General features: G+C 32.4%; 1 protein-coding gene across 1 annotated transcript; it reads left to right on the forward strand.

Moving 5' to 3' along the window:
- The first annotated feature begins 295 nt into the window (after positions 1-295).
- On the forward strand, positions 296-4371 carry LOC133176918 (uncharacterized). Its single transcript, XM_061311977.1, has 5 exons — positions 296-359; positions 462-535; positions 895-911; positions 3445-3620; positions 3980-4371. The coding sequence occupies exons 1-5, from the start codon at positions 296-298 to the stop codon at positions 4369-4371; spliced, it is 723 nt and encodes a 240-aa protein (XP_061167961.1).
- Positions 4372-12012: the final 7641 nt, after the last annotated feature.

Raw genomic sequence — 12012 nt, forward strand, 5'->3', positions numbered from 1 at the left:
CACAAAAACAACAGAAATAGCTCCTAACGAAAATTAGTGATTTTACAGAATATATACACACTAGAGAAAATTTCTAATGCACCACCGAGGAATATTTGTATTTAACTTTTCAAAAGTCGCTTGACCTGATGTATTTATATTTTTAAAAATGTACTACTAATAAAAGTTAGTTATTTAAGTGTCTTACCTGATAAATAAATACAATGATAACTGAAGCCCAACTACTTCATAGAAAACATGAAAATTATGCTAACGGTTTGAGGAAGATTCATTTTTATTCTACAAAATTAAAAACATGCGCGGCGGTCGTCCTGAGAAGAGCGAGCTAAAGCAGTCTGTATGGTTTTGGCATTTAAAAGGTTTGTAAAATTTGTAACGATTTTAAGATTTTTTTTTCTTCTAATGAAAAATGTTGCAAATAGGATAATAAACATACGGATGTTTTTTTTATATGACAACAGCATTCAGTTGTGACCACATGGCAATTACAAGATTGGTCCACAGAACTGGGGTAACCGGAAGTGTGGGGGACGAGGTATGAACTCCAAAGCAGTGGATAGCTACAAGGTGGTATGATATACAAATCGTCATGTATCATTTGATTTTGACTCGGACACCGCTTCTGCTGCTAGATCACTGACCACCACTGGCAACCACCAACTTCATACCAGGGCAAAAACGGTGCGCAGTGGATTTTGGGAAAATAGTTTCGGGCAAGAAGGTCATTTGAGGGTCTTGTCATGACTACAAGACATTTGCCAATTCGACTACATTGGGCAAAAAGGCATATTAAATATGCAAGAGTCGATAATGCAAATGCTCAATTAGCAAATGAGAATATTGAGTGTTGCGTTAGCAATTTATTTTAAGTAAATATATGAATAATTATCCTAGAAGGAAATATACTCAAGGTATGTATTTTAGTAAAAAATAAAAGATGCTGACAATTTCATTTTTGTCTATTTTTAGATGTTTTGAAAAAACAAGTTATGAGAAATCATCAGAATCTCAGAAGTACCGGGTTTCAGTACATGAAAAACTTAAACAAGGGAAAAGTTTGAAAAGTATAACATTTTATAGAAGCATAAGATGATTGTAATTTCATTCATGAACATTGATTTCAAGTATTCTTTTTCTTATCATTATATATGAAATTTACAAAGTTCTGAAATATTACAAGTACGAAAGAAAAACATAATGACATCACCGATGATGTTTATACAGAAATACCTCACACTGAGGATTAAATCAACTAGATATGGTAATGGCTGGTGAACGTAAGTTAGTATACACATGCAGACTGTGTTTAAAGGTACATTATGATCACCGCTGGAAAAGCTGTACTAAGAGTTCTTATTTGTATCTATGCAAAGGAATATTAAATATATGTCACAATTTTGTTGTTGTAAAGAAAAAAAACATTGCTAGCTTTAACTGTTTTCATGAAAAAATTGATTTTGTTCATTCAAATGTGTTGAAAAGCTTTATGTGTCTTGCAAACATTGAGACAATATACTATATTTTATTGCCGTAAGAAAAAAATGTTTCTAGGCACACCTTCCTTCCTATTGTTCTAGTTTAAAGTTTCCAAGAAATAGCACCATAAAACAAGGGAAAGCAAAATGAATTTTTAAAATATTTTTGGAGATAATTGGTAGCAAAAACTAATGATATTTTTTGATTAAAAAAGGAAAGTTTTTAGAAATACATAAATATAAATTAATGTTATTTTTTTTTATGAAATAAGCAATATAGGCCACAGGTTCATGCAAAATTTTAGTCTTTGGTTTTTAACACGAAAAATAGTATTAACATATGCTAGTAAATTTTATGAAATGCAAAATTTTGATCGTTAGTAGCGTGAAATCGATCTTTGATAATAATATGATATAAATCAGCATACAATTCATGAAATGTACGCAAGTTTAAAATAAAAAATAAAGCAGAGAAAAAATCGATCAGATAAAAATAACACAACAAACCGACAAAAAAAATCAAACAACCAATCAATTTAACAATATAAGAAATTAAAGTAACAGTCATCGAAGAAAGTTTAATTTTTTACCATCGAGGATATAGCATCATGTCTAGGTAACATGATCAAGATCAGTGTAGAAATTTGTAAGCATTTTTAACATGTTTAACACGAAACACAAGTTTTAAGACAGCATATATGACCATTTCTTTTAAAGATAAAAAGGACATACGTAATGGTATAGAATTGCAATTTCTTTTCTTTTTTTAATTTAAAAAATTGTTGTTTGTTTGCATGACTACTGCTGTGTATTAAATAGTCCATAAATCATAAATACGAGAGTTGCATGGCTTAATCATTTCAGCAATCGATATAATAACTGAATCAGATATACTCTTCACTTCTTTAAGCCGAATTCATATTACTCCACGGAGAACTCCAGCATAAGAGACTAAGCAATGTCGAATAGAGATTTGTGTTTTAGAATTGAAACAAAGGGATCACTATAGTTGTTTTTTTTTTAATTTCAACAAACCAATGAGAAATGTAAAATCACTAATAAATCAGTCTTTAGAAGAATAATGCAAACATATATGTTTGATAGTACCGGTATTGGTTTTTAGTAGACAGTGATTTGTTTAGGATATATGTTAGAAAAATTGGATATAAATCTCTGGATCAAATCAGAAAAGGGGTTTGTACGTAAATGATTAGCAGTATGTAAGTTATTAGATTTCCTTTACTTGAGTCAATAAAAGTTATGAGTACATCACTTTCTTAAAGATATATTACCAGGCAGATCAAGCTCCTGAGATAGATCTCTGAACATGATACAGTATAAAAAAGTTAATCCAAAAACTTTTCTGCCAAATAACACTATAAAACTATGTCCATTCAAATTTCTTCTTTTGTAATTATATATTTTCTTGCATTGCCAATGTTCACATAATATATTTTCATTAATGTATGGTATCAAATGATACTATTCAAATATGTTACCAAATGGTTTGTTATCACGAAAGGTATGCCTTATAAAAGGTAATAATGAAGAGAACCATAGGATATATGCTACTTGTGCATAACTGCTAGACTTTGTGTCTCTGAAAAAAGGTAAGAACGATGATTTTTGTTTTATTGACAAACAATAGAAATCCTTTTTGAAAAAAAAAAAATCAATTCATTCTGATGCTTTTGAATAATTTGAATACCAATCTAAGAAAAAAACCCCGAAATAAATACACGAATTGCACAGGTACTACATCTGATTTAATCAACATATTGCATCCTGAATATTATTTTTATTTGAAGAGATATATTTAATTTACAAGTTCGAGAACTTCTATTTCGTATGAATACCTTTCTCATTAACTTTCTTCGATAAAGAATTTTTTTAGGGCTAAAAGTGTTCTCGTGTAAAAATATGGTTTCTGGCATGACTCCTTGTTTTTCATCTTTTTTTTTTTTTACAGAATGTGTCTCCTAGTTTCTGTTTTTGGATTATGTGCAATGTTAGGCAGCATTGCTACTGAGAAAGTGTCACCCCGACCCAGTCTGAAGTCATTCAGAGATGACTATGACAATGTCGCTAAAACATGTGTGGCTGTTGGCTATGTGAAAGAGAACTGCAAAAATAATCATAACAAAAGTAAGGCACAACCATTTAGATCATTAAATTAAACATACGTATTACTTATATGTATTCAACATTATTACTTATTAGGTTTGTTACTGACTGTTTACCGATATATATCGCGTTGATCAATGTAATGGCGGTGCGGAGCCGAGCCGTCTATGAGGTTGTTCAACCCGATATATTTCGGTAGACAGTCAGTAACAAATCTGATATGTGACTTATTTTCTGGAGAGTCGTTGTGTGATATGAGCACCAGACAATTTAAACCAATAGCAACGTAAAGTTTATTTAAGGAAGGGGGTCACGGAAATTCACACTTAAATCTGAGGGGGAATAATTTATTAAGCGGGTTCTCCAATATTTCTTTTTAGGAAACATGATTATAGCATTCCAGACTAAAGGCATAGCAAATATTCATACAGTAAGTCAAGGGAAAACCGTCATGTTTGGAGAAGTAGATCTGAATTTAGGAGGAGGTTACAACTCTGTTAAAGGAGTTTTCATTGCCCCGAAGGCAGGTGTGTACATCTTTGGTTGGAAAATATTTACTGACACAAACAAAATAGCCTACACCTCTTTAGTCGTGAACGGAAAACGAAGGGCATACAACCCATGTCATAATAACGGACATGGTATCGATATGACATGCAGTGAAATGGCTGTTGTGAGAATGGCAGCTGGGGATAAAGCTTGGATTGATTCCTTTTACAGTACAGCATCTATTAACTCTAAATGGTGTTCTTTTTCTGGTTTTATGTTGTAAATGTTAAAAGAAATATGTACAAATAAAATAAAAATGCTTGTCTGATTTCAACACGAGGAGAATAAAATTTACTGAGGCTATTTAGAGTGACGTTTTTTCTGAACTAACTAGATCTGATTCACTCCTAGCTTCTGACATGCCACTCATATATATATATATATATATATAGAGAGAGAGAGAGAGAGAGAGAGAGAGAGAGTAGGAAAGCAAAATTCTGGTTTGATTTGTAAAAAAGAAATCTTATGACTTTTTTATTTTTCTTGAACTTCGCGTTTTCATCTGTATGTTCATTTAAACACGCGTTCTGCACCTGTCTTGAATACGTACCTCAAAAGTCTACTGAATTACAAACAGTGGCTCTTTTCACAAAAAAATACCAATATAGGAGTCAAAATACTGAATTATGTGTTCGGAACCTGTGTATGAGATTAGGTCGACCTAGTGGGATGATTAATGAATTGCAGCTACTATTTCTTTTATTCTCATTAAAATTCTCAATATTGAGCTTGTGTTATTTAGATAGCAAATATAATCTCCATGCCCTTATATTTTTTTTATTTCCGTAGAAAGTAATAAGTAATGTTGTCCAGTACATTCTTAGCATTCCTCTCAGACAATCTTTGTGTGTACATTCTTTGAGGTGATTTAGCTTGGGATTAGTAATTTTACAGTAGTATTTGCTATTTAGCTGACGTTTATCTTCATAGTAAAACGTATACACGTCTTGTTTTGTCAGCTTTTTTGATAATGATGTGTCTATGACCCTTTAGCCCTTTTAATGCTTGTCGTTCAGGTAAATTGTAAATTGTCAGATGATTTGCCAGTTTTAATAGATGAAAATTCAAGTCTCTTTTTGTCAATACATGTTTAAACGGATTGTTCATAACTGGAGGTTCAAAATCGATTTTCATGCGAAAATGGTACAACTGTCACTATTTAGACCATGGAACATATATTAATTTTCTTGTGTTAGCGTAAAAGGTATCAAAGCAATACATTTCTAGTTCATTGTTTTACAAATAATATAAAGGTTTTTTCCAGAAATTTTGTACTACCTTTAGGAGACTTTGATAGACATTGAAGACTATACCGTCTTTGTTGAAAATACGAAATCACGTATTTATATAATTATGACATTATAATGATTCTGGCTAAGTGTCTTTTACATGTAAAGTATTTATGCTGATAACATTTGTAAAACATTGTGTATTGACATGGTTTTTACATATTAACTCATCATGGTATATGTTAGAATAAATCAAATACTAGTATCATCGCACACACTTGGCATTGTGGTCAATGTAAATGTTGCAAGAAGTTGGAAAACCATTTTATTTAACGCAAATCATGGATATATTAAAAAGGGGGAGTTTCGATAAATATAATAAATATAAATAAGATAAATATGTTAACTTTTGTTATTTATATTTCAAAAGTTAATATGAGATGAATTCACACCGCAACTGACACATAATTAGATGTACCCTCAGATGCGTTAACATTAGGCTTATGGATAAATATAAGAGGGTGGCATTTATAAATCGATGTTTAGAATATGAAGTGCATGAGGTACACTCACCTAAATTTGCTCAGTAATTAGATATACTCTGCACACTATCTTGAAATATGATGAGTGTCGCGTGTGCACTTCATATCAAAAAATTGAAAATTGCATAAAATTTGCATATCTAAAATTAGAAGCACATGGTTTCTGAATCTGAGTTCCTGTTAAAATACTAATCCAAAAGAAGCATTTTTTTTTAAAGTTAATGCCACATTTTTAGCTCACCTCCACGAAGATCGGGGAGCTTTTGTAATACCGTCGGCATCGGTGTTCCATGCAGGTAAAAGTTTTTGAAGCAGATTTTTTAAGTATATCTATGCCCTACATGTATATTAATCAGAGTCACCTGATCTAGTGTGTTTCCTTGTCACCAGTCAGGTTTCAGATGCTGCATTTTCAGCCAAAGAATGTCCAGTTAATTGTTTTAAAAGCAGGTTTAAGTTTTTGGAGCAGAGCAGCTGTAAGCACTTGTTGACCAGACGGGCTTCATGATGTTGGATCTGACCTATATTTTCTTAATGAGTGAGCGGGTTAAAGATTTTGAAGCGGGTCTCATTCTTATATAACTAAAAGCCCTATCAAGACCAAACTTACACTGATGATGCATCTAGGATGACACACTACCAGGCATGGTTCAGATGCTAGATTTTCTTTACATTTTCCGAGTGGATGAACTAAAAATAAGTTTTGAAAGAAGTCATTTCCTTAACGTTATTTATCATGCATAGTTATTCTAAACATTCTTGTAAATAGAAATCCATGCTCCAACATGCCAGGGAAGCGCCCATATATCTCCTTGTGGTTGATAAAGGGAACGTGGATTGTTTTAAGTCTGGATGTTGAGGCGCATATTTCTGCAGGATTAAGGATTAAACACACATCTTTGGCGTTTACACATGTATTTCGAACTGCGGCTCTGGTCTACCAATTCATATTTAATGAATTCTAAAACTTTCAAAATGAAAAGTGACTAGAGTTTGAGAAGCAACTTAAGTATCTATGGAGAGTTGGGAAGCGAGAGGAAATAAGTCCTGGCTGGGATTCCCTCAGTTATGCTGAAAACATAGCGAGATCTATGTGGGCAAATACTTCTAAGTTTCATAATGAAAAGCAAACACTCAATGCATTATAGGTTTTTCCATCATTTGGCTATTCACATAATTACGTATCATAATTAAATATTTTGACTGCAATTAATATTATTCATATTATCAAATACATTGCAGTATACGGAAGCCGGTAGGTGCTAGGTAAAAAAAAAATATTATCTGGTGGCCGCCATATAATTTTCTGGTGGTCGCCAGATTAGTTTCTAGCGACTGCCATTGAAATATCTGGCGGCCGCCAGATAAAATAGTGCCGTTTTTGCTTAAACGACATCTACAACTTCTGTTTGTAGTCAAATCTGGGAGTTTCATGCCTTATTAGCAAAGTTCAAATCCACACTTTCTAGAAAAATTCATTTCATAAGGTTACGTTTCCCTTGAAATTTATGTTTTATTAGATTACATGTTACACTGCATTTATTTTCTAATTGTACCGATTTTTTTTTTATATTTCAAAACAAATTTTCAAATTAAAAATTAAGTTTGATGATATTAAAGTGTATTTTTATAAAACATGTAGTTGTATAAGCTCATTGATGAATATGTATTGCATAAACCTGTATATGAACGTTTTGACCTTTACATATTTTATGTGTACTTATCTTTTCATTTGCATTTTTCGTATTGGAAAATGTTATATATTGATTAAACAATTGTATAAACTGTCGATCAATTATGATTTTAAAACTTTCTGTATATTTTAACATTTTATAAGTTAAATTCATCCTCTTTTAAAGAAAAGTAACATTTAACACACCAGAACAATATCGCACCTTAAAAGAACATTCGCATAAAATAAATACCATTTTCCGTAAAAAGAAAAATGTTGAAATTGGTTAATATATGTCTTTATTCATATTTATTCTATTTCATTTACGATTTTGACGTTTAAAAAACCCACTTTCCCCTATTAAGATGTCTACTCCCAAAATGTACGAAAGGGGGTATACTTAAATTTTCAATTATCACGTGACCGGAAAATGCGCAACACACATTATTTTCATATTTTTTGGAAGATAAGGAGTTTTTCTACAAAATATCAAGATTTCATGATATTTCGTGAGGGGCCGAAAAACGGCCTTATCGAAACCCCCCCCCCCTTTGGCTAAACATCGAACTGGGCCATGTGTCTTGTATATACCCAGTATATATGCTGATAAAATGTGTAATTGTTTGTGCATTGTGTTGTTCTGAATTGTGATCCATATCTAAATATCATTGCATGAACTTGGCAGTGTCATTAATAAAAGCAAAAATTAGCATACTGTAGAAGTACTCTTTTCTGCGTGGTATTAATTTACGTTACGCGGAAATTTGTCCCAGCATACTTAAAGTACATTTAAAGCATACAGTGGCAATCTTAGAAATCTGCATAATTATCTACCCTTGGATTGAACAGAAATTGCGATTTTTGTGGAATGTGACCCCATGAAAAAAGTACGTTTACAGTTTGCCCACAAATTTTGTGGACAGTCCTCGTATAAATGTAAATTTCACAAGATTTCCGAGACCTTAGAAACCTGGAAGTCATGTTGATACGATTAAAAAAATAAGTCACTGTAAATTTCGTCCATGGCATAACATCTTAATTTTAAAAAATAAAGATTACAGAAGGGCCTTCTCTATGATTATAATGTTTACGTTGTATAGAAAATTCCATCCAATCAATTAATACTCATTAATTCTTAGATTTTAAGTTCTTGAAGTAAGCATATATAACCATTTTTTAAAATCCCATTGTATGCAATTTAGGAATCAGAAATAGAACCTAATATATTGACAATGTTGAGAATCAATTAGAAAAAGAATGAGAGGAACTAGAGGGAAAGCGTAACTTTGAGCTATATAAACTAATGCCCTGTTCACCCGGAGAGTTTAATTCGAATTAAACGTAAGTTACTGCGAAGTAAATTTGATCCGCGTTCACACAGAGAATTTAATGCGAATTAGTTTACTGCGCATTAAATTACTTCGCATTACCTCCGCTAAGCGAAGCTAATTCGAATTAAATTTGACGCATGCGTAAGGGCAGAATTAAGTCATAGGCCAAATGTCGATGGTCAAATATAGGTACTTGTGCTATTTTTGAGTGGAAAACAAAGGAAAATTATGTTAATCACTTAAATGCATACAGACACTTACATTATGTCAAATGTATATCTGCTCTGCACAATATGACGTGATTTGTAAATGACGTCATAATAGCCTCACTGAATAGCCTTGTTGTAGAAATAAAATCATAATTCGCATTAGTTTACTTCGCATTAGCTGCCGTGTAAACGCAATTTATGCGCTGTTCACACGTAGAGTTTAATTCGCAGTAAATTAATGCGAAGTAAAATTATGCGAATTAAACTAATGCGAATTAAATTGCGTTTACACGACAGCTAATGCGAATTATAATTTTATTTCTACAGCAAGGCTATTCAGTGAGGCTATTATGACGTCATTACAAATCACGTCATATTGTTCACACGAAGCTAATACGAAGTAATTTAATGCGCAGTAAACTAATTCGAATTAAACTAATTCGCATTAAATTCTCCGTGTGAACGCGGAACAAATTTAGTTCGCAGTAACTTAAGTTTAATTCGAATTAAACTCTCCTTGTGAACAGGGCATTAATTTGCATTAGTTTAATTCGCATCATTTTACTTCGCATTAATTAACTGCGAATTAAACTCTCCGTTTGAACAGGGCATAAGATAACAGCACAAACTTGATCTTTTATACGTTAATGCCCTGTTCACACGGAGAGTTTAATTCGAATTATTTACATTTGCAAATATTTTTCTTAGATGAACCTATAGAAGAGAAAATATGTTCAATTCTGTATGAACTTATTTGGGGGTCAGAGGTCATGGCGTGACCGAATCACACAGCGAGACGATATCTTGTCTACATATTTCTGTCACAGTGACACTGGTTTCGGAACTTCTGAACCGTCAAAGCGATGAAAAAGATAAAATTATTGAAACATATATTTTTTTTTCGTTCAACAAATGATCGTTACATCTTTCTTCGGTGTGAAGAATGTTTCTAATTAGCCTAAAATCACGCTTACCTTTTTAACCCGAAATTCCTTTGAAGGTATGTAAACTGAAGACGATAGCACCGCTTTTGACTTTATATATAAAGAACTCGTACAATAATAGTAAGATAATTCCCAGTAGCGATCATTGTTTTTTCATTATGAACAGATATTTCCTGAACTGGACTGCTAAACATCAATGTAAGTATTCAAATGTTGGAGCGAGGCGAACTCTCAAGACCAAACAACTTCTAGGTCATTGCGCGTCACAACATAGCAATACGGCGGGCCGTTCGTGTAATAAATGCAGTTCTATTCAGAATATTCGTCTCAAATGTAAATAAAAGTAATAAACAACAATGTTAAAAAGTTCACTGGGAAATGAACTTGGTTGGTACGTGATCAAATCTTCTGAGAAGCCCTTCGGGCTTCACAGGATTTGATCACGTGACCAACCAAGTTCATTTCCCAGAGAACTTTTTAACATTGTTGTTTATTTCTTAATTAAACGTAAGTTACTGCGAAGTAAATTTGATCCGCGTTCACACGGAGAATTTAATGCGAATTAGTTTAATTCGAATTAGTTTACTGCGCATTAAATTACTTCGCATTAGCTCCGTGTGAACGCTAAGCGAAGCTAATTTGAATTAAATTTGGACGCATGCGTAAGGGCAGAATTAAGTCAGAGGTCACATGTCGATGGTCAAATATAGGTACTTGTGCTATTTTTGAGTGGAAAACAAAGGAAAATTATGTTAATCACTAAAATGTGTACAGACACATTATGTCTAATGTAGATCTGCTCTGCACAAAATGACGTGATTTGTAAATGACGTCATAATAGCCTTACTGAAGAGCCTTGTTGTAGAAATAAAATTTTAATTCGCATTAGTTTACTTCGCATTAGCTGTCGTGTGAACGCAATTTAATTCGCATTAGTTTGATTCGCATCATTTTACTTCGCATTAATTTACTGCGAATTAAACTCTCCGTGTGAACAGGGCATAAGACTTAATTCGACGCAGCCGAAACTATTAGAGAGATACCGTTATGTAACCTTTTAAAATATTGTCCATAACTCGGAAAAAACTGTGGAAGTCTTAAATGGCATATTTGTAGAACTACTAGTATGCTAAACTGTACTGATTGGCGAAGAACTGAGGTACATGTATACTTGCTGTTGGTTGTGACTGAGATTTTAAACTACGACGACATCAAAGCTGCAATTTCAAAAGAAAACTTATGAATGAGTACCCGAATCGAATGGACAGATTATCAAAATAATTAAAAGGTTTGACAATCAAAGATAGGTTGAAAAAGGTTTATCACTGGTTCAGGTCTTAGATCCTAATTTTTCTTTTCGTATCTTCGTAAACTCATTTTTGTGGAGTTAATTAAATGAATATGTTCATTATGATTTGAAAAAAAAGAAGAAGGAATGTGAGAATGTAGCTATTTACTTTTTATTTTACATCGTGTTAAATTAAGTTACAGCTATAACCGGAAATTATGTAATTTGTAGTTTTTCCGTCTACTAGAGAGAAAAATAACTATCGTTCATGCATTCCCTATATAAAACTTTTTTTTAAAATCAATGTGAATGTGTATTCATTATCTGAAATGATTTATTTTCTTATTTTTACTTTTCACGTTGTATTTCTGTCTTCAATGGCTGTAAATGCTTGCAAAATAAAGTAAGTAAACATCAAATGTCATATTTTAATATCTTAATTCGATCTTTGACATTTTAGTAAGAATAAGAATACGATTTTTTAAATAGAAGAAATGAATTTGGGATACCAAGTTGCTGCTACAATTTTTATTACGTCAATAATACGTGCAAAGGTAAGTCAAATCAGCTGCATATTTTCTTTATTATGGCGCACACGCTCCGTGATCGGTAGGTTATGGGTTCAATCACAGCCGCGACTGACCGAAGT

Source organism: Saccostrea echinata, unplaced genomic scaffold (genome assembly GCF_033153115.1).
Source record: "Saccostrea echinata isolate AGI-Se365-2 ecotype Australia unplaced genomic scaffold, CSIRO_AGI_Sech_v1 ptg000084l, whole genome shotgun sequence".
In the NCBI taxonomy this organism is placed as follows: domain Eukaryota; kingdom Metazoa; phylum Mollusca; class Bivalvia; order Ostreida; family Ostreidae; genus Saccostrea; species Saccostrea echinata.

Excerpts from the sequence above, each read along its gene's own strand:
- LOC133176918 (XM_061311977.1), top strand. The coding sequence starts at position 296 with ATGCGCGGCGGTCGTCCTGAGAAGAGCGAGCTAAAGCAGTCTGTATGG. Across the intron at positions 360-461 it reads ATGGTTTTGGCATTTAAAAG|CATTCAGTTGTGACCACATG; the intron begins GTTTGTAAAATT and ends ATATGACAACAG. Across the intron at positions 3,621-3,979 it reads CAAAAATAATCATAACAAAA|GAAACATGATTATAGCATTC; the intron begins GTAAGGCACAAC and ends ATTTCTTTTTAG.